Below are 22,912 nucleotides of genomic sequence, written 5' to 3' on the forward strand. Positions count from 1 at the left end.
GCTTGTTACTCTTGAAAGACAGGCCTGCTGGTATCTACCAATATCCTTGGCATGACACCATATTAAGGCAACGATCTAATACAGCATACAATGGGTGGGAGAAAGACAGTTAAAATATACTTTTTATTGTACATCTATATTTGCTATTTTTAATTACAGAAATGAATATCAACTTTCTACAACAGACAATGAGTCTAGGTGTCATATATTGGCTGATTTCATGTAGCTATCCCAGCAGAAGTGAAATGCTTACCCCAATGAAGTCAATGACAAAACTCTAATTGACTTCAGTGGGGGCCAAGATTTCACACTTACGCTTCACAAATAAGACATTCAAGGAGGAGGACATCTAGCATGCATATAGGAAAATGGTGATTGCTATAACAAACAGAATAAATACAGGGTCAGCATGACAGTATGTGCTAGAGAACACTAACTGATCTAAGCAATGGCCACCGCTTCCCGCAGCTCCCATTGGCCAGGAATGGCGAACCGCAGCCAATGGGAGCTGCAGGCAACTATACCTGCAGACATGAGGTAAACAAAGTGTCTTGCAGCCTGCCAGGGCTTACCCTGAACAAGCCATGAACCAAGTTTAGGAACCCCTGCTCTAGAAGAAAGCACGGAGAAGGCTGAGGGAGAAATAGATGACTGTGGGGCAACAAATTGGCATGATTTTGGATATAGAAGATGTAATGTAAGTTCAGATAAGTAGGGTGAAGCAAAGTTATGCAGAGCTTTGAAGGTAAGGATAAGAACTTGATGTAGTGGAGATGGTGAATAAAAATCAATTTAAAACAAAAATAAGATTTTAATTTTTTTTCTTTTTAAAAATAAACCCATTTAAAATTAAATATGAAATTAAAACAACCTCTGGTAAGGCTTGAACTTACGATTAACACTACAAATCATTTAATTTAAATTAATCAGTACATGTTTGCTGACAAAGCTTTAAAGAAAGTCAAACCTATGAACTGCTGGGAAGACACTGGCTAAGCACCAGGAACCAGATTTTGTTGGCATGCTAAACCAGCTTTTGATGGCAGCCACCTCTTCTGCAGATGCAGTGAAAATATTTTCTTCATTTCAGTTTATTCAATTGGTTCAGTTCAATTACTAGCTCATTCAAAGTTGAGAAACTGATTAGAGTTAGAGAAGTAGTAATGCTTTTCCCCTTTCCAGTCTATGAATAAAAGTGAGGTGTGAGAGAATAAATCAGCTAATTATCAATCCAAAACATGTTTTAATAAACTTATTTTTCCTTATGTATCCTGCACATTTAAGTAGGTTTATTTAATTAATAAAAAATGTTGCTTTTTACATTTCGAGTGGAATCTCATTTCCATCAAATGCATCTTGACACAAATGAAGAATAAAAAAAATTATCATAAAATGTAAAATAACATTTACTATCATAAAAAATGTGCAAATGAAGAATGTGAATAGGTAGAGTATATCCTCCAGGTTAAGAAAATAAGTACCACATTTTGCCAACCAATGAGAATTTCTTCAGAAAAATAACTAAAAAGTATAAATGCAAAGCAAGATTAAAAATCAATTATTTAAATCATGATTCAAATTGGTAATATAAATAACCAATTTGAATCATAATTTAAATCAGCAAGCAAGAAATCTCGATTTGAATTCTTGATCACTTATATCATTTTGATTTTAATCAGTGTTCCCTGGGTGGAGAAGGAGGTGTCTAGTAGAGGGATTTTAAAAGGGGATGACACTGTGATCAACAGGCAAGGAAAATTATCCTGGAGGCTGTTTTTTGTGCAGATAAAAGAGACAATGCCAGAGAAGAGGACATGGCAGAAGCCATGATAGGAGATAATGAAACAATGCAGGCAGAAGAGAAAGGGAGGGGGATTCGAACATGGAGAAGGAAGCACAACATTTTCTCACAGCTTGGATACATGGGTTACATAAATGTGTTAATAATCATTACTGATGTAATTAAACACTTATATAGTGCTGTACATTGCCAAAGCACTGTAGAGAAATTAATTAATCCTGTTGTGAGGGCAGGGAAGCAAATATTATTACACTATTTTCACTTGATACTTCTAATGTTTCTTCTGTTATGTTTTAGCCCAGGAGGAGTAATTCTGCAGAACATCCAACTGGTCAGCATTTTAAATAAATAAATAAATCTGGCAGCATACCATACTATGCTCATTGTACTAGTTACTCAGTGTTGGAATAAGGAAGGTCCGGTTCCAGGTCTCCCACACAACCAAAATGTTAATTCTTTGAGGGGAAAATACGGTCATGTGGACCCCACAAGGAACAAAATGTTGTGATGTTAAATTTAAACTGTATAACCAGTTTTGTATAGATTATAGCCATTATTATAGTTTTATTTCAGTGAGCTTATTAATTATGAAGGACAAGGCATCCTTGTTATTTGACACTGGCATGATCAGGTCTTGAAAAATCCACTCAACCATTTGCTCTTGGCAGGCAGGAAACATTCCTGGGTAAGTTTCCTCAGTTTTCACAGTCAGCAAGGTTTCACTGTATTTTGAAAAGGGGAAGCTGAGAAGGTAATCTTCAGTATATGAACAGAGAATAAAACGTAGTGTCATGTTACTGGGTCTGCAGTTGGAGAACTTCAGTGCCTTTGCTACTGCTCATAGCTTTTCCAGGTTGCAGTAGAGTGATTCATAGACTCTAGGACTGGAAGGGACCTCGAGAGGTCATAGAGTCCAGTCCCCTGCCCTCATGGCAGGACCAAATACTGTCTAGACCATCCCTGATAGACATTTATCTAAGACATATCTGATCATTAGTCAGTTGTCAGGATAAATTTTCACTGATCCTTTTCAGAATCTGTTGTCATCGCTGAAAGTGATAAGAACCAGGTCAGCTTCATTTTGTTTCTTCTTAGAAAAGGTTCCTGCAGCAGCAAAAGCAGGTACTGGAGCTATTTGCAAGGGAGGATGACTCACAACTTTAGATTAGGGGAGGGGCAAAGCAGGGCCGCCCAGAGGATTCAGGGGGCCTGGGGCAAAGCGGGGGAGCTGCAGTGCTTGTACTTACCCGGTGGCAGTCCAGGTCTTCAGCGGCGCTTTGGCGACGGGGGGCCCTTCAGTCGCTCCGCGTCTTTGGCAGCACTGAAGGGCCCCCCACTGCCAAAATGCCACCAAAGATGCGGATCACCTCCAGGCCAGGGCTCGCGGGGCTCCGGCGGGGCCTGGGGCAAATTGCCCCACTTGTCCCCCCCCCGGGCAGGCCTGGGGCAAAGTAGGAGAAACTACCACTTTTGTAGCAGCCAAGAGGATGTGGGGCAAAGGAATAAGGAGACTGAGGCTGTGTACACACTAGAGGTTATGTCACTATAAGTTATGTCACTCAGGGATGTGAATAAACTATCCTTCTGAGCAGCATAAGTTACACCAACCTAAGTGCTGGTGTGGACAGCACTATGTTGGCAGGAGAGGTTCTGCTAACATAGCTTCTGCCACTCACAGGGACTGGAGTAATTAAGTTGATGGGAGAGCTTTCTCTCATTGGCTTAGAGCGTCTGCACTAGCAGCAGTTGAGCTGCGTCAGTGCAACTGTGCTGCTGTAAGCTCTGTAGTGTAGTCATAGCCTGAGAAAGGTCCTTTCTATAAGTCAGAGAGTTTGGAGATATGGAATAGGCTTCAAGTTTAGCAGATACCTTCCTAAATTCCACTCTGCTTAGGCACTCTTGCTGAACTTCATGTCTGAATGGCCCTGAATAATTCCCTGTCCCTACCACACACCCACACACACACACACTTCATTACTTTTTTGCACTAAAATATAGTAAATGAAACTGCATTCAGACTTACTCTTTGTATCCAAATTTGTTCCTCACTCTTTCCCTTCACTCCATTTTTTAATCTTCACTTTCTTGACTTGCTGTATCTTTTTCTTTCAGTGTATTTTTCCTTTTTCTTATGATTCTACATTAAGCACAGATTATATCACCTCCTTTCTGTTCGTTTCATTGTATGTTTAGTCTTTTCCAATAATCCTGCCGTCCTTTCTTGCCCCAACCTCTTATAATCACACTTACTCTCATTTTATTTCCTGGAGGCCAAAACCCTCTGTCAATAGAATGAGTCATTTCACTCCCCCATCAATCAATTTTCTCCCTCATTAGTCTTCCCTGTTTTTCAAATAACAAAATAGATTCCCACATCCTCAGTTGAATGCTCCAAATTAAAATCAAATGACCCTTCCCCCCACAAACATCGGATTTCATCTACGCAATCCCTGCAATCAACTCCCCTCAAACAAATCTTTGCCAACCCAAGTTCTGTCCTGAACAAAAAGTCAATCAAATAATCCCTCATAGTCGCATCAAATGCTCCCACACTCAATATCTTGTTGTAGGCTGCTCTTCTTCCACAATTTGCCTGCTGATGCAGTAGTCCTCAACCCTTCTTGCTTACTTCCAGGACTAAAGGACAATGCTCTTCTGCCAGGATTGCTTGCTTGCTCACTTCTCAGCAGGGGGTGTGTGTGTGTGTAGTCAGCAGCTGCTGTTGTCACTATTTTCCTCTGAAGGCCCTCTGCCTGCTAGTAGGGCCTTCTATGAGACAATAATGGCCACAGGGCTTTTCTTGGTGGTGCTCAAACCATCAAAGCGTAGCATCAATTGGAGGTCCCTAGGGGGAGAAGAGAGTCTCTTTATGTCAGTTTTAAAGAAAGAGGCCTCTCAGTAACAATCAAAATAAAATAAAATCCATAACAAAACCCAAAAAACCTCTATGCTTATTGGGGTCAGGAGCCCACATGAGAATTCCTTGTATCCTTGTGAGCTAGTCTGGGCTTGATTGAAGGGTACTTGATAGTTAATACTGAATTATGTGTTTATTGTAAATTCTTTCCTTTAATGAATTTCAGGTTTTTAGAACATTTAAAGTCATTCCTTTTAATTGTGTCTTGTAGCAATGGTAAGCAAGAGAGAGAATGTGCTCTACAGCCATGAGATTAGTGCTGCAAAAAAAAAATACTTAAAAGCATATAATATTTTGTGTTTTATATAATTCAAAAATGTGGGGTTAGATGATGGACTTTCTTAAGTTTCAAGGTGTGAGCTACTTGTCTGACAGGTCATTTTTTCTTCAGAATGACAACTTTGGAATACTTTCTGGTTTCTATGCTAGAAGTGAGTTTTTAAGAAGTGACTTTCTAGATATGATGACCTGAAATATCTATATTTTAAGAGTCAACAGTTTGACTAATGGTAGATCATGGCCACAGATCATCCTAAGTACCCCTTCAAAGTGTCATTTTTCCAGCTCAGTTAATTTCTGACAGATCTCACTTTGTCAGTCGTGGAAGTGGAAATTTCATCACAGTTGTATGCCTTTTGAGCTTTTCTTAGTGTGTGTTTGTAATAGGTTTTATGGGTGATTAGTTATGTGAATTGTGGCATTCTTGTGGATGGAAGGATTTCTTAATTTTTTTTCATAAACTGTTTTGTCTGTAGTTCTCAGCATTTAGACTTTTTAGTTTAACGTACTTGTAATATACATTATAAAGATGAAATTGCTTTGCTTTCTTGACACTAAAAATGTATAAACATTATATACCAAATGCAAAATGTAATATTTTTAGTATTTCTCTTATTTTTTAGAAATGGTCATCAACATTCACATAGGAATTCTCTTAACAGAAAAGACCAGTGGTCCATCTAGTCTGTCTTCGTTGAAATAGTAGCCAATGCCTGATGCTTCTCAGGAAGCATTACAACTCTGATAATGCACTTTTTTTATTTTTTATTTTTTGCAATACTGTGTAATGGAAAGAAACTTATTCCTGTCATCAGCAAGTGCTCAGTCTTTAAAAGCTAGTAATCCTTGTAATTATTTTGTGAACATAGCCATGGCTGCTAAGATTACATATAAAAATCTAATTATTTTATCACATCTTAGGTGATTTGTTTCATTTTATTCAATGGCATTGTGTTTTTTCTGGTCAATTATATGTTGCTTTAAAAAAGCATTTCCCTATATCTCTTTGAAATTTGTTCTTTTTCATCATTACTCACTTTCTTGTTCTTATGAGAAAGGGTAAATGTGAGCACCTTGTAGGCCTTCTTAATACCCGTATCCTGTGTCCTCTTCTTCCTCTTTTCAAGCTAAATAATCCTAATCTTTTTACTCTTTTTCCTTGATTTGAATTCCTTCCTCTATCAGTCCTCCAAGTGTCAAATGATGTTTATTGCTCCTCTCTGGACCTTTTTCTTGTCTGCTAATCCTCCCTTGAGATGAGGGGTCTAAAACTGAATTAAGTATTGAAAGTGAAGAGAATGTACACCACTGTAGTCTGATAAATTGATTTATGTAGTGACACATTTTCCATATTGTTCTTTCATCCCCTATAATTATGTTATCTTTATTCTTTTTATCTTTTAACAAATTCGTACTTCTGTAGTTTTTAGCTAACAAAGGGCATAAACCATTAAGATATTGTTAGACTCGTAACAATAATCTTGTTCATCTATCCAATGTTTCTTGCTTTTAATGCTATTCATACTAGAAAGATTCTCTAGATGAAGTATGAGATTGGGTGGGGAGCATTATATGCAATAGGTAAAACTGGCATCATGTTGCCAAAGTGTAATAACCCTTAGGGGAACTCAGTGTTAAAACTACTGAATTGAATGCAGCAATTTCCCATAACAATTTAAAAGGCCTGCAGGCATGCTAAAGTTGTAGCTAAATGTTTCAGTTAACACTTTCTAACATGACCCTAAAGCCTCATTTACATCACACAATTAAATATATGTTACAGCATGTTTACTACCATATAGAAGTAACATAATGTAGTGTTTTTTCTTTTTAAAAATGAAGAACAAAGAACCTTATATCCTCATTCCTATATCCTTCTCTTCCCCCTCATCCATCTCTGTGAACTTTAATTCCCAGTATAGAAGCTGGTTATGTAGATCAGTAGAAAAACTGCCTTCTGGACTTTTAATGGGATATGAAGTCTTTTACTTCTAGATCACTAACTCAAGTTATAATTATTTAGTGATTATATATTTATATAGTGCCATAATTTTGCATGACTCTTTACATAGATGATAGACATGGACCCTGCCCAAAAAGACTTATAGTTGACATCCCACAAAGGAGGAGTAGGGAAAGGAGAGTTTTTAAACAAATGAAATGGATAAATGTTGATGCGTCTTCAAATGGAGAATAAGGTAGGAGAGGAGGGAAAGAGTACAAGAATGAAGTAGTGCAAGAGTGAAGAGTGGTAGAAAACGGGGAAAGAAATGGGTTTTGAGAGGGGATTTGGTGGAGTAGAATGAGGACTGTTGGGTTTCAGGACAAGGGATGACACTTGGCCTTCAGGAAGAGAAATATCATGGCACATATAGAGAGCAGAATGAAAAAGACACAAAGGTGAGAAATTGCTATTTAATGTTTAATTGGTGCCCTGGCGGCTGTCATATAAGAGAAGGCAAGGATTGATTGAGCATGGATACTGACCCACATCGGTTGGATAACATGGGGAAACACGTGCTGCCGTTGCCCTTACTGTTTCTGTTCTGTAGATTAAAAAACAGTCTTTAGGGCTGATAAGATGACATCATTCATGGGGGCTGTTTTTTTATTTTAAAAATCCCTGCCAACCTGTGTATTGTATAACAGTACAAATGTTAATTAACTCACAACTATTGCCAAACACTGATTAAAAAGAGTACCACATGAGAATATTAAGTTTAGTCTGAAGCATGCTCCTCACTAAAAGGCTGATGGGTAATTTTGTTGTGCTTAGCTTTAATAGTCATCCCTTAATATTAAAAAAAAACAAAAAACTGTTAGGTCCCAAAAAACATGGGCACAACATCACAAAATTTGGAGCTTCTTTCATATCTCAGTGTCCATCGTTCTATAATTTAACATTCTGAAAAGGCCAACAGGTGTCTTTGCAGTTGTCATATGTCTCATGTTTTTTTCTCTCATCTTCTGCTTTGCCATATGATCAGGCAGGGTACTGAAATTCAGGCTGTGTCTACGCTTGGAGCTGGAATTGTGATTCCTACCTTAAGTTGACATACTCACACTAACTCTCACCAAGTTAGCGCACTAAAAATAGCAGTGTAGGCGCATTAGCATGGGCTGTGTCTAGCCACTCTGAATCCATACCTAGGGGGTTTTTAGATAGTTTATACTAGGGGCAGCTAGCCAGTGCTTGCACTTTCTGCTGCTCATGCTGTTGCAGCTACACTACTGTATTTAGCTATGCTACCTTGAATAGAGTTAATACATGTCTATTGAAGCTGGGAATTGCACCCCTAACTCCAAATTTAGAGGTAGCTGTACAGTACAAGAACTCTGCTTTTTTAGTATATCAGAGAATCAAATTCTTGTCTACTTACATATTGTGCTGATGGCAGTAACAAAGTGTCAGAATAAAAGTACTGAGGTGTCCGTTACATCTGCAAAATAATCTCACACATATATGAACAAGTTTTGTGTGAGCCAGTTACCTGTTCATAAGTACAAGGGATACTTGCACACACAAGCATCTCTTGGTACATGCATTCTTTGTAGGTTCAATGTAGATGCCCATTTTTGGTATCTTGGGCCTGATCCTTGATTTGATCTCCAGGCAGAAGTCCCTTAAGATTACACCCTAAGTATTTTACTGTCAAACACGTTTATCTGCATTATTAATAGTCTGTGCAGCAATACTAACTTTATGTGATGAGGAAAATACATACATCCTGCAGGTCTAATATTCTGTGATGATGATTATGTCTCTGTGACACTACTGACAGGAAAAAATGCAGCATGCCTTTGTAAGGATAAATTTTACGTATAATAAACTTTTGAGACAGTCACAAAATAGTGTCTAAAAGGGACTCAAAGAAACAGTAAACAAAGATGGAGAAGTAATTTCTTGTCCTTTGCTTATCCTTCTGGTCTTTATTTGTGCTTACTCCTTTCATGCCTCTTGGTCATACCTGCCCTCAACCAGTCACTGTATGCCATCTCTGTGTCCTTCTGCATACCTTGATCATTTTCCATTTAATCATCATCTGTTTCCTTCCTCCTTCCCCCATCTTCCTATATTAACCTCAAAAATGAATAGTAGTGTGTAAACAATCATTTAAATCACTGCCATTATGGAAGAAGCCTCTTGATTATTTTAAATTGGTTTGGGAACTTCAGATGTCAGTTGCTGTGGAAGTTTGGTCAGGCTGTGTGTGTAACTTGGTTGAGTAAACTTATAATTTTGTACTATAACCCTCATTCTTCCACATCCTTTTTCCACTTAACCGTTGTGTTAAGATCACTGAAGCATCTTAACTTAGTCAGATTGCAAGTTTCCTGGGGCAGGGTCCATGTCTTCATATGTGCTGTACAGTGCCTAGCACAATAGGGTCTCAGCTGAACACTGAGGATTGGCAATACTGATCTTACCATAACTTTCATCTTTCCAAGAGTGAGTCAGAAGCTTTCCTTTATAGAGTGTCCAGCAGGCAGGCAATAATGCTTGGTCATTTGACCCGTTGCCCATTTAGAGACTTAAACTTGCAGCAACACTCATCTTAAAAGCTGATAACAGATGCCCTGGGATGTGTGGATGCACTCAAGTAAAATAAACTAGTGGTCTTCCCCATTGGGGGACACATCAGGAGGAGCGCTCCTGGAGCAAAAGGGCGGCGTGGCAGGAGGAGAGCCTCCAGAGGAAAAGAAAAAAGGGGCATCCAGAGGAGCACTGCCCTAAGATTGGCTGGAATGCTACCCCTTACAGTGTGCTGCCCCAGGCATGTGCTTCCTACACTGGTGCCTGAAGCCGGCCTTGTGAGATATCCTGAGGGAAGAGTGGGAGTTCCACAACGTGGAGGGGTTGCTGAAGATTTGCAGAAACAAGTATTAGAACAAATTACACAATGTGGGAGGTTTGCTATACAGTTGGATGAAAGTAAAGATGTCTAACATGTCTCAGCTTATGGTATTTGCTGGTTTCTGTTTCAATAATGAAATACATCAAGAACTACTTTTTTTTGAGCCACTAAGGGAAAGATGTACCAGAGAAGATATATTCTCAACAGTAAATGACTTCTTTAACACAAAGTTTTTCCATAAAACATTTTTTTTTAAGTGTAACCACTGATGGAGTGGCTGCTTTGACTGGAATAAGGAGAGGATTCTGGGGTAAGGTTACAGAGAGAGCACCACACGTGAAATTCATTCTCTGCATCATTCATAGGCAAGCTATTGCAGCAAAGAAGTTGGAGCCAGAAGTGCACAAAGTGCTACAGGATGTCATCAATGTAGTTAATTTTATAAAAACAAGACATTTAAATAGTAGAATCTTTACAATACTTTGTGATGAGATTGGGAGTGACCATGAAAATGTTTTGTACCACACAGAGGTTCACTAGTTATTTCATAACAAAGTGCTTAAAAGAGCTGTTGAACTTAAAGATGAGTTACACATTTTTCTTTTACAAAAATAGAAGTGTTCCAAATTTGCTGACCTTTTCTGTGATGACAAGTGGCTATCAGTAGTATGCTACCTAGCAGATATTTTCAAAAAAATAAACACACTTAATCTGTCCGTTCAAGGTAAAGGTGACGTTTTAACAACAAGTGAGAAAGTAACTGCTTTTCGAAAGAAACTCATGCTAGGGGGAGAGCGTTTTGAAAACAGATGTTTGGAAATGTTTCAATTGCTCTGTGATTTTGTTGCTGAAAATGATGTAAGTGTGTCACCTATAAAAACTCTCATATCTGCACACTTAAAAAACTTGGAAACAGAATTTTCTAACCTGTTTAAAAATCTTCCAAATGAAGAGTTTCAGTGGGTTTTGAACCCATTTTGTTAAATATATAAAAATGCAAGACCTTCCGATTAGTTTGCAAGAACAACTGACTGACATCAGGGAAGATGGAAATTTACGAGCTGAATTTCAACAAAAACCTTTGCTTAATTGATGGATGGGATTGAAAAATGAGTATCGTGATTTAGTAAGCGCAGCCAACGATGCACTTCTTCCATTTGGATCTATGTATCTTTGTGAAGCATTTTTTTCAGCTATGACAGCCTTTAAAACCAAGGTGTGAAATAAACTGAACATAGAACCAGACCTTCGAATCGCTGTATCACAAAGGGTTAAACCAAGATTTTCAGAAATAATGAAGCATATTCAATCACATTGCTCTCACTAAAACATATTACTATTAATATTATTATTATTATTTTAGTGAGAGCAGAAAGTTTTTTTACCGTTAATAAATAAAACAAAACATTTTTTAAAAATATTGTTTATTTCATCTTTATCTCATCCTTTTTTAATTTCTATTTTTGTGTGTGTTATAATGTATATAATATATTAATACAGTAGTACATGTATATAATTTATACATAAATATACATATATTGGGGGTTCATACTCAAAAAATTTTTACTGATAGGGGTGCACAATCAAAAAAGTTTGAAGACCACTGCAATAAGCTATCAGTATAACTCTTACTTTTGTTCAGATTCGGCCACCCATATTCACCTCGAGTATAGTCTTACTCGTATAGTCCTATTGAATTAAATAGGTCTGCTCAGAGTGAGTCTCTTCTCAGCGGAAGTAAGGGTGGCAGAATTTCATTTTTTGAATATTGCATTCAATTTTGATCTCCTCAGCCTGAAAATAAAGCAGGTGAAATAAAAAAGATCTCAAAAAGGTCATTAAAAGAAGGGGCATATTTGTGTAATTCTGTTGGTGGGACGCATAGGTGCTGGGGGTGCTGCTGCACCCCCTGGCTTCAAGTAGTCTCCATTATATACAGGGTTTACATTTTGATTCAATGGCTCTCAGCACCCCCACTGTACAAATTGTTCCAGCACTCCTGGTGAGATGTATACAGTTTGAGCCGAAATCAAAGCTTCAGTCAGCTTTGGACCATGCCCTATATGAGAAGATTAAAAAGAATGGCATTATTTAGTGTGGCAAGGTATGCATTAGTAGGAGATATGAAAGAAGTATGATGGTGTTTTGATGATTGTGTCCTTTCATCATGTTATAGATCAGAACCTGGAATGCAACATTTTAAAATGACTAAAGTGAAATATTTTATACCATGTATTGTCCACATGTATAATTCATTTGCCTCAGGAAATTACGGCAAGTGGTTTAGAAAGCTGCAAGAAATGGTTAGACATATCTTTGAACAAGAATACCATTTGTTATTCTAATTATGTAAAAATGTTATAAGAGGTGTTGACCGTAGTAGTTCAGGCTATAGCTCACCACATGTAAAGATTGAGAGAGAATTTTTCACACTGTTATTTAGCACTACGGGAGTTTTAATCATTCAGCCAAAACACCAGGTGCGAACTGCAGGTGAAGGTAGGAGACTAGGCTAGATAAACCAGTGATCTGCTCTGGCATAACTCAAACTGTGTGTTCTTGTAAAACGAATATTTTCAGATAATCATTCAGTTTGGGATTCCTATAAATTAGCCATTTATGGCTCAATCCTGTCTCCTTGGTGCAGCCAAAACTGATCCTGGCTCCAAGAATGCAAGATTGAGTCCTTGGTAGGTATTTGATGGTAACCCCAAATTGAATGAGTATCTTTAAATAGGATTAAAAAGAATATATCAGTGTTGCCATACCAGCACAGAAATTGGTGTACATTTCTCCTTTATTATTAAAAACAAGAAGTCCTTAGCTTGGTCAGATGATTCAAAAGATTACAGGAGGCTGTAATATCCAGTGGTTCAAACACCAAATCAAGATTTAAGTTATCATAGCAAATTGAAATATGGACATACGTCAGCCAGTACATTGTCCATTTCCTTCAGTATATGCAGAACATTTCAAGGTATTATGCCATTATACACACAATATAATCTCTCGCGTAGCAGGGTGTTAGTAAAAAGACAGATGAAAACCCCCAAAACTCTGCATGTATGCCAGGACATATGGAGTCCCCAGGAAATTAAAAACTATATGCAATTATATACATGGTATATGCTTGCTCTGTACTCATGAGCCAGAGATGCCAGGTTCTTATATGAAATCTTTGATCTGTAAAAATACTGTGGAGAAAGTTATTTAAATGAGCAGCAGTACCTGACTTAGCCATTTTAATGTCATTTTGAGCTAGATGATTTAGTAGTTGAATGTCTTTTTGTAAATATTGTACTAAGAAAATTCTCGTTCTGTTACATTAATTGGGACAAAGCTATTTGGTAGACCATAAATATTGACATATGGGGAAAGTATTACTTGAAGATGAAGGCAAATGTTTCTGTAATATGTTCTAAAACTGGTTTAATTCTATTAGGTTTAAAACTTTAATCTGATTTGTCAAGAAAACTGTTCATGTGTCAAATTAGTCACTCCATTCCCTTGAGCTTTGTATTGTATTTATTATTTCATGTGTGCTTAATATAAGGCATAGTAGAAAGAGAATAGTCAGTGCATTCAGGTAACTGGGATGCAGTTCATGCAACACAAAATAAAAGGAAAAGGAAAATATCTTAGAGTTTGATGACCAAGGGATCACTTAAAATTGGTGGAAAACTTGTTAACACAATAACCACTAAAGATAATTTTATGGTGAGAAAGCTGAGCAGATACAGTAACTGCCAACCTCAACTTCTGCACTTTATCAGTGGTTTTTGCTGAGAAAAAAATACTCAGTCTTCTTGAGAGAAAAAGTATAGTTTATTTCTGAAGATGCTCATAGTATGACAAGGTGAAAATGTCATGCAATAATGAGAAAGTGCTGTAGTAGAAAGTACTTCTAAAAAATGAAGTGCAGCAAGAACCCTGACCAGAAGCCTCACAAAGCCAACAGCAAGTTTTCCTTTCCTTGACCTGTCTTTGTTGGCAGGCAACCTAGGCTTCAATATGCAGTGCCCTTCTGAATTCAGAAAAAATACGTGTTTTGTAGTTCAAGTGCTATATACAGTTTTCTCGATGAATGTTTTGTCTCATAATTGGAATAGTGCAGAAAGATTTTTACTGCTGGCTAGATTAGGCATATTTACCAGACTTTAGTCTCTCTTTTGATTCCTCTCTTGCTATGTGTATGCTACTGCCTATTGGCATAATTTATGTCACTGAGGGGTATGAATAAACAACCCCCTTGAGCAACATAAATTACACCTGCATAAGCACTTGTGCACAGCGCTATGTCGGCAGGAGAGCTTCTCCTAAAGACACAGCTTCTGCCACTCATGCAGGTTTTATTATGCCAATAGCAGAACTCTCTCCTGTCAACACAGAGCATCTTCACCAGACGCGTATTGGTACAGCTGCGCCGCTGCAGCGCTGAATGTATAGACATGGCTTCTCTTTCTGACAACTTTCGTTCTGTTCCTCCATTCTATAGATTTATCTTATGTAAGTGGGGGGAATGGTCCTGCCATTATGGGGAACTTGCCTAGCTTATGTGCTACCTCCGTGGAATTGGCTAGCACCTTGCTCCCACTGCCTTTACCCAGAAGCCTACCTGACCTCAAGGACTCCCCTTCCTCCCCCCTATGTGGCAGAGTCCTTGTAACCTCCACAAGGCTGGGCCCAGGGTTCCTGGGGGATTTTACCTCCAGTTTTATCGAGGTCACTTAGAACAGGGGTTAGAGTGTCCTCACTCCGGATACCCTCGTCGCACTGGATGCTTTCCTGACTCACTGATCACTACGTACAGTTCAAAGCAAATGCACAATTTATTAAACAGCAGCTAATAATAAAATTAGAAAAAAATGGGAAAGGCTAAAGGAAACAACAAATAACTATGCTTTGGGGGAATGTGGACACCACAAATGGCAGTCTCTGGAACTCAAAGAAACTTCACAGTCTGTTTCTCACACGTTGCAGGCTGCCTTCCCAGGCCCTTGCTCAGGGCCACCTGGGGAGGGCAAGTGGGGCAATTTGCCCCAGGCCCCGCAGGTGCCCCGTGAGCCCTGGACCGGTGGTGGTCTGGGTCTTCGGTGGCATTTCAGCGACGGGGGGCCCTTCAGTGCTGCCGAAGACGTGGAGCGACCGAAAGGCCCTCCACTGCCAAAATGCCCCACGAGCCCTGGCCCGGCAGCGGTCTGGGTCTTCGGTGGCACTTCAGTGGCGGGGGGCCCTTCAGTCGCTCTGAGTCTTTGGTGGCGGGGGGGCCTTCAGTGCTGCCGAAGATGTGGAGTGACCGAAGGGCACTCCGCCGCCGAAGACCCGGACCATTGCCCGGTGAGTACAAGTGCTGCAGCTCCCCTGCTTTGCCTCAGACCCCCTGAATCCTCTGGGTGGCCCTGCCCTCGCTGCACTGCAGTGATACTGCAGATCAGACACTTGGTCTGGTAGTGGCTATGCATCTTCAGGTTCTAGGCTTCTTCCCAGCATTGGTCCTCCTGTTGGGGATATAATCCCCCTCCAAGTCTGGGCTGCAAGACCTCTTGTCGGGCGGCATCTCCCTGTGCTGGGCTCCCTGCCCAGGGTTTCCTCTCCCCTTTCCCAGCTGCACACTGTCCTGGGCTCTGGGCTGTCCCCACCCCACTCTGCCTCAGCACTGCTGCTATTCTGCCTCCAGCTCAGCTCTGGTTTGGGCTGCTGCTCTGGTCCTGGATGTTTTGGCTCTCCTCTCTGGGCTGTTTCTTTGGCCCCCTCTGGCTGCTGTTCTGCTCTGCTCTGGCTCAGGCAGCTCCAGCTTATATGGAGGACATTGGCCTGCGTGTCCTGTCAGTCAGGCTAACCAGGAGCATTGGCCCCTCCCCACTGACCCTGGGGACTGTCCATCTCACGATCTTGATTTTTACATAGGCCCTTCCCCTTTTCTTTGGTCCTGGGATAGGGCCAACTAAAAACCCGCACTAAGTTTCAGTAAGGGGCCAACAGTCCTTTACACTTACATAAGCCAATGATTAAATAATTTTTAAAAGCCTGATCCTGCAAGATGCTGAGCTCTTCCTGTAAGGGGCTGAAGGCAATCAACTCAAATTGACTTCATTGGGGCCATTAAAAATAGCATGTGTTTTACCTTTAAATTCAAAATGTGCAGGATCAGGCTATTGGAGCACTCAGCATTTCACAGGAGCTAAATGTCTTATGCAAAACATGACTATGGTGTCCACGGTATCTTCCTAGTTCATGATGACAGTATAATTGCCATGAAAGTGTTCCAATAACTTGGTGCTATTAACCAGCTTGTATTTTCTAGCCTTCTCATTCTTAGCCTGGAGAGGCAGTAGATAACCCAGAAAACTGCCTTTTGAAGTTGTATTGAATTCATTGATTCTGTGTGAAGCAGATCAGTAGTTCCTAACACTACTGCGTAGATTAAATCTTTGAGGATTTTCAGCTTTTTATAGTCATGGAAAGCATTGCACACAGGGCTTTATTTTCATTTTGCAGAAATACTGCAGAAGCTTGAAGACTCTTCTAAAAAAAATCATATTGATCTTATCTTTGATGGTTAGTACTGTATATCGATTTTCTCATGGCACAATTTAGAGATTCCAAGAATAAAAAAGATCTTTATATACCCTGAAGTATATGGCTAAAAAAGAGATGTTTCCATATGTCTACATGCTGATATGGAATATCCTAAAATAACTGTTTATTGATAACTTAAAGCAGCTCTATTATGTTTTTAAAAAAATCATGTTAATAGTTTTATGGTGTGATATCTGAACCGATATAGTAACTGACAACCTATGCACTTTATCAATGTTTTTTCCTGAAGAGAGGGAAAAAATACTGCTTATTTCTGAAGATGTTCATAATATAACAGAGTGAAAATGTCTACAATGTTTAGAAAACTATTTTTAAATAAAAGGAACAGGGTCATTTATTATTCAGCAGGATGGGGAGAAAAGTATTTAATCACAAAATGTAGGTGAGTGTGTTTCATATAAAAGGATTTAAAATATAACCTGCACTTAGGGTTACCAATTTTGGTTGGATGTATTTCTGGAGATTTAATCACATGATATAATCTTTAATGAAATATTGATGTTTAATTCCTGGACTACATGTGCTTGCACATATCAGTATCCCTAGATTGAGTGAACAGTATCATTGTACCTATATCAACTGGTATTTGTGCTAGGAAAAACAAACATTTTGACATGAAAAAGGAGGTGTAAAGTATATTTGAAATTGCCCTAAATGTAAAAGGGAATTTGCTTAAATGAAAAAAAAAATTAGCTCTGTGTTTAGTATATATGTATTCCGTGTAATTTTGCGCTTTATCTTGAAATTCCTAAACTAAGATTCACCTAGGTCAAGAAGTGTAAGAGCCTTCTAGAGAACTTCAAACTAGATAGGATGATAAAAAACCTTTCATTTAAAAAATCTGAATTACAGTTCAGTAGTAAATCAAATACTCGCTTAGAATAATTTTAAGAGAGACAATTAATTAGTTTGTTTGAAATGAAATATGTTTAAAAATGTAATAGGTGAACTGATCTAAAGCAACCTTGGTTTTGTAGAACAGAGAGTGAAAATACAGTTTGATATTGCTTTGTGATATGCACTGTACATTGTCATTTGAATCCTTTGTTACAAAGGGAATGGCTGTTACCATCACTCTTTGTAAAGTAATTGTGTGGTACTTTAAATATTTCTAAACTGAGGAGGACTCCAAGGAGAGAGAGATCTCATAGTCTTCCTCCTGAAGACAAAGAAAATAACCTTAACACACAACACATTATGTAAGAAATAGCAGCTCCTCAGTTTATGGGGCATGTCAGATATTTGTTTATATAGAGTATTTATACACATTTTTAAATAGTTGGCAAAAACTAATATGAATGATTTTTATTTAAAATGGCAATGGAAATGTTTAATATTTTTAAACAATCTCTTTCTGTGTTAGAAAACCAAATGCCTGAGCTTTGTGTATGAGAACTTGTAAGTGAAACTGAGTGCTCAATGTAAACTGAATGAAACTGGAAGTATAGTAAGGAAATATCACTAACTATCAGAAATATATTAGATTTTAAAAATATTTATTATCTTTACAGTGTCCCTTCAAGATATGACTAGAAAAATGATTTCTGATTTATATTTGCAATGTGAATTTAAATTTGCAGCATTACTGCTTTTATCCAAGAGTAGGCACACTGAAATGCACAACCAGGGAGAACTTCTTCCCAATGCCTGTGTTGTGCTTATGTGTCAGTAGTCTGTCATGAAATACTAGGTTTAGGTTCTCACTAAAGAACAATTTTCTAAACACACAGACAGCAACAAAAAACATGGAAATTAAACATTTACATTTCAGAAACAGACATTGAAACAGAAGATCCTCATGGGTAGGAAAAAGCCAGGCTCCCCTTAAAAGCATGTACGAGTGTATCTTTCTCAAAAGAAGAAAAAACAAATAGCAGATATTTTCCTTGTGCTGAAAGCCAGAAATATTTTATTTCAGGGTTTCTAGTTGAATTTGGCAATGCAGTTTGAGCTTACGTTTTTGGGTGCACTCACTTGCACACAGCAGATTAGATGTGTACTGTAACTTCTGTTATTGTTAACGGGTTTCTTGGCTAATCTATCAGGCATGCTGCTGAAAAATTAAACTATTGTGTGTCTTGTGAGCAACATAGAACTGTGTTTCAGATACTGTTTAACTGTATTTTTTTAGAAATAGGATCTTTGTTTCTGTGTCAGAAAGACATGGAGAACTCTCAGGAATTAGATGACCACTGAAGTATTATTATAATATATATATTTTTATCTTCTTAAAGGTGGACATAAATTAAATGTAGAGAAGAGTTTTAAGTAAGCTGGGCTGATGTGCATACAGAAGGAATGAAGTATGGATGTGAAAGAACGTAGGCCTTATTGCTCCCTGACAAAGAGCAGAAGAGACAAAGAACGACGTTACACAAATTCTTCAGCAGAAAATGAGGAGTGCAGAGTGCCTACACAGAAGTCATACAGTTCAAGTGAAACCCTGAAAGCTTTTGATCATGATTCCTCCAGGTTGTTGTATGGAAACCGGGTGAAGGACTTAGTCCACAGGGAAGCAGATGAGTATACCAGGCAAGGTAGGTAAAGTGTTCTAATACTAACTATGCACAATTTGGCTAGTGTGTCAGTAAGGCATTTCATCTCTGGGTGGGATATGTTGTCATGATAGTTTTATTAATAATAATAATATAATAATAATAATAATAAACATGTATGTAGTACGTTTAATTTATAGCTCATTATTATCCCTGCCCTAAAGATAGTGAAAAAGAGACAGAACAAATTAAGTAAACTACCTAGAGTCAAGCAAGAAGTCAGTGACAAAGTTGCGAACAGAACTCAGGTGTCCTGAATCCTTGCCCAATGTTAAGATTAGTAGACCACAGCTCTACTGCATCCAGTTATCACCTTGCTCAGTGTTGTGTCCATATAATGTGCCTAAAGCTATGCATAGATACAGGGTGATAAATAATAAATAAAATCTCTATCCCAAAGGACTAAAGAACATCAGTATGTTAAGTATAATAATGCAATAATGTCTTTCTCCTATAGGTCACTAGGGCAGTAAAAACTGTGTTGTACTGTTTTACAGCTTTTGGGTGGGCAGGAGGAAATTAGTTCATAGTTAAGGTCTATTTCTAGTGGACGGGTATCCAGAACAGAAAAACTGCTAGCACTAACTTACACCATTGTTGGCTTTTCAACAAGGTCAAGGTCTGAAAAGACATGAGGATTAAACCTAAAGATGATTCTCTCCAGTCTGATTAGATGTGAATTAGCTGAGCAGCATATGGAAGCTTTCACTGTCACTCTCCATAAACCCTGGATACAGAATTTTAGTCTCCTGGGCTGTCATTCCTGCACTTTTAAATAGTGCTGCTATTTAATTAAGAAACAAAATGATGAAAGGTATACAGTGCTGAAATCCCATTACCTGAAAAGAAAAGATCTGGAGCTGACATGAACTCTGTGTAAAAAGTCCAGTACTTGTGTGTTTGTCTTTTTGTGTGAGGGGGAAATGACTTTCATGGGTGGAAAAGGAATTTTTCTTCACAGTGAAGAATTCTCTGGTTTTACTTTTATGATTTTGATAAATTTCAGAACTTTTTAAAAAAATCTGGCTGAGAGATTTTTCTTTTTGTCCTCCTCTATGCCAGGTGGAAGCCAGTGGCTACGATAGGACTCCTAGAGTGAGCATGGTTACCACCAGAATCATAGGAAAAAGTTGAACGGGACCTTAGAATTAAAGTTCACAGACAAAAAAAATTTTGCCAAAATTTCCAAAGGGAAAAAAAAATCTGTTTCTTAAAATTTTCACCTAAATTTATCTTTTTTTAATGAAAAACAAAAAACTGATTTTTCTTATTCAAGTGGTTGCTCATGTCTGTTCAATGCTAGATGTGCATGCACCGCATGCACAATTGCTGGAGTTTGTCCCCTCAATGGTATCTATAGGACCCTAGCACCCTCTGGGTGTGTATGCACTGGTATAAGGGGCGTCGCTGACCCTGCACCCTCTCAGTTCCCTCTTACTGCTCGTGACGATTGCTGGAATGATTCTTCTTGCTGTGGGAAGGCTTTCTTTTCCAGTGGTTGGACTTCCTCTGTCATTCTGTATAGGTGTCATAGCTGATGTATATAGTTCTTCATTAGAGTTAATGTATATAGTAGTGTTAGTGGTTGTCCCTGTTGTCGAGGGACTTTTTGCTTGCGGGGCTAGATGTGTCCTGGTTCCCAGGCTTGAAGCCATGTGCCTCTTACAGCAAGTTGATGCCAGTTAGCGAACCTGCACACTAGCTGTCTAAAGTGTCTGGGGAAGTCTCATGTCAAAGAGAAGTGCCAGATCTGCAGGGATTTCAAGCCCTGTACCAGAAAGGACAGGGACATTTGGCTGAAAGCCATTCTTTTGGAGGCAGGCCTCAGACCAGCCTTGGAACTGAATCTATCTGAATCATGCAGAGTACTTTGGCGTCTGTGTGGAGCACTTCCCCGGCACCATGTTCTTCTCCATAGTTGGTGCAGAGGAAGAAATGTAAGAAACGGTGCACTGAGAGAGGATTCCTCGGTGCTGAAGAGAGAGAAGCAGGGAGGGACTGGCCTAGTGAGACCTGTGTCAGGCCATTCGTCCTCCCCCAAGTCACTGACGGCTCCATAGACTCCACCTAGAGCACCGACTCCGGTACGGGATGCATCATAGACTCCCAGGAGCAGCCGTGGGCCCAGATGGTTGCTGGCCCTCTCAACACCAGAGGCCTTTCAGGCAGCAAAGGATCTGCTGTCACTCCTGATCCTGCCAACCTCTCAAGGACTCCAGCTAGCGAGGGTGACTAGGGTCACAAGGGAACAAGGGCTGGCAAGCTCTGTCCTGGTACCGACCACTGCAGCACCATTCAGACGCAAGCCCTCCATGGTACCCATGCATCAGTCAGGTACTGCACTGTCTTGGTTTCCAAGGGGAAGAATCCTCTTTGGAGTTGGAAGGGGAATTCTTCGCTCCATCAAAGACCTAGTGGTACCCAGCCTCCAGACTTTGGTACTGGCCCTCCTGCTGGCACCTGGTCACTGGGCCACTGGCTGATTCAGTGGCAGTACTGGAACCCCTGTGGGTTTCCCCCAGTATGGGGGTTCCCTTCCCACCGCTCATACTCTGTGGTATCAGAAAGGTGGGCCACCACCTCTTCCCGCCTAGCACCGGACTCTAACTCCAGCACCAATCTCGGTGCTGACATTCAGGAAGTGGCTGCGATGGATGTAGTGGAAGCAAAAGAAGAGGACAGAGCCCCTCCTTTGCCACAGGCCTCCTCCTCATTGTCCCCGGATGAGGCAGTTGCAAGCCCTAGAACCTTGCTTTCTCAAGATGACTTCAGGGCCAACAAGTCCTCCTGAAAAGTGGCAAACTTCAGTCTGAAAGTGAAAGAATTTAAGGAGCTGGCGCACAGTCTGCCGCTTGCCCCAGTATAGCCTTACCCATAAATGAAACCATGTTTGGGCCTGTTAAGACACTGTGGCAGACCCCTTCCTTCTCTGTTCCTCCATCTCAGAGAGGGCAGAGAAGAAATACTGTGGCCCGTCAAGTGGGTTTGACTAGCTTTACTCTCACCTTCCACTGGGATCCCTGATAGTGTTGGCGGCAAATGAGTCAGACAGACAGGGCAGTCGAGTGCTATCCCCAAAACATAAAGAAGCTCAGAGACTAGACCAGACCTGATTGGACTAAAAGTTGTATTCAACAGGCAGTATCCAACTATGTATCTCCAACCAACAGGCTCTACCGGGGAGGTAAGATTTTAATCTGTGGAACTCGCTGTCCAAATTTAAAGACATTCTCTCACAGAAACTGAGGCTGGAATTTGCGGCCATCTTAGAGGGGGGCAAGACTGGGGCTAAGACCTCCCTGCCGGCGGCTCTGGATGCGGCCAACTCGGCAGCCAGGACTATGGCAATCTCTATCTTCCGTGGTCACAGAAGATTGCTCAGGTTCATAATGGGGCAACACCACTACCATTTCACCGCTCTTCCTGTCAGTCTGTCGGCAGCCCCACAGCTCTTCATGAAGTGTATGGTGTAGTAGTAGTCTTCCTCAGGATTTGAGGTGTGTAAGTGTACTTGTACCTCAATGACTGACTGATAAAAGGTCAATCACAGGCTCAGGGGAGGCACAACATCAGCCCAGTACCTTCCAGACCCAGCGCTTGGTCCCAGTTCAGAGAACAGAGTTCGTCAGGGCAGTGATCAATTAGAGGCAGGCCAAAGCCTCCCTACCGGAAGCCTGTTTCCAATCTGTGTTGGACCTGATTTCCAAGGTCAGAATCCACCCACTAAAGACTGTTCAGTTTTGCCTCAAGCTATTGGATCCCATGGTGGCATGTACCTAGGTGGTGCAGCACACAAGGCTACAGCTCAGACCCCTTCAACTGTGCCTGGTGTTGGTCTACTCCCTGAGCAGACACCACCTGGACTCAATACTCACAATTCCATCTCCAGTCCTTGCTTTGCTGA

The 22,912-nt window shown here is 39.9% G+C and overlaps 1 protein-coding gene across 10 annotated transcripts in view; it reads left to right on the plus strand.

Annotated features, from left to right (window-relative positions):
* The window catches only part of TENM3 (teneurin transmembrane protein 3), a 704,125-nt gene that overhangs the window by 203,182 nt on the left and 478,031 nt on the right, over nucleotides 1-22,912 (plus strand). For all 10 annotated transcript variants that reach the window (XM_032780127.1, XM_075066391.1, XM_032780134.1 and 7 more), the window contains exon 2: nucleotides 18,688-18,990. In XM_032780127.1, the coding sequence (XP_032636018.1) occupies nucleotides 18,759-18,990 (232 nt within the window). In that variant the 5' untranslated portion in view covers nucleotides 18,688-18,758. The remainder of the gene's footprint in view (nucleotides 1-18,687; nucleotides 18,991-22,912) is intronic.

The sequence above is a fragment of the Chelonoidis abingdonii genome, chromosome 5, assembly GCF_003597395.2.
Source record: "Chelonoidis abingdonii isolate Lonesome George chromosome 5, CheloAbing_2.0, whole genome shotgun sequence".
In the NCBI taxonomy this organism is placed as follows: domain Eukaryota; kingdom Metazoa; phylum Chordata; order Testudines; family Testudinidae; genus Chelonoidis; species Chelonoidis abingdonii.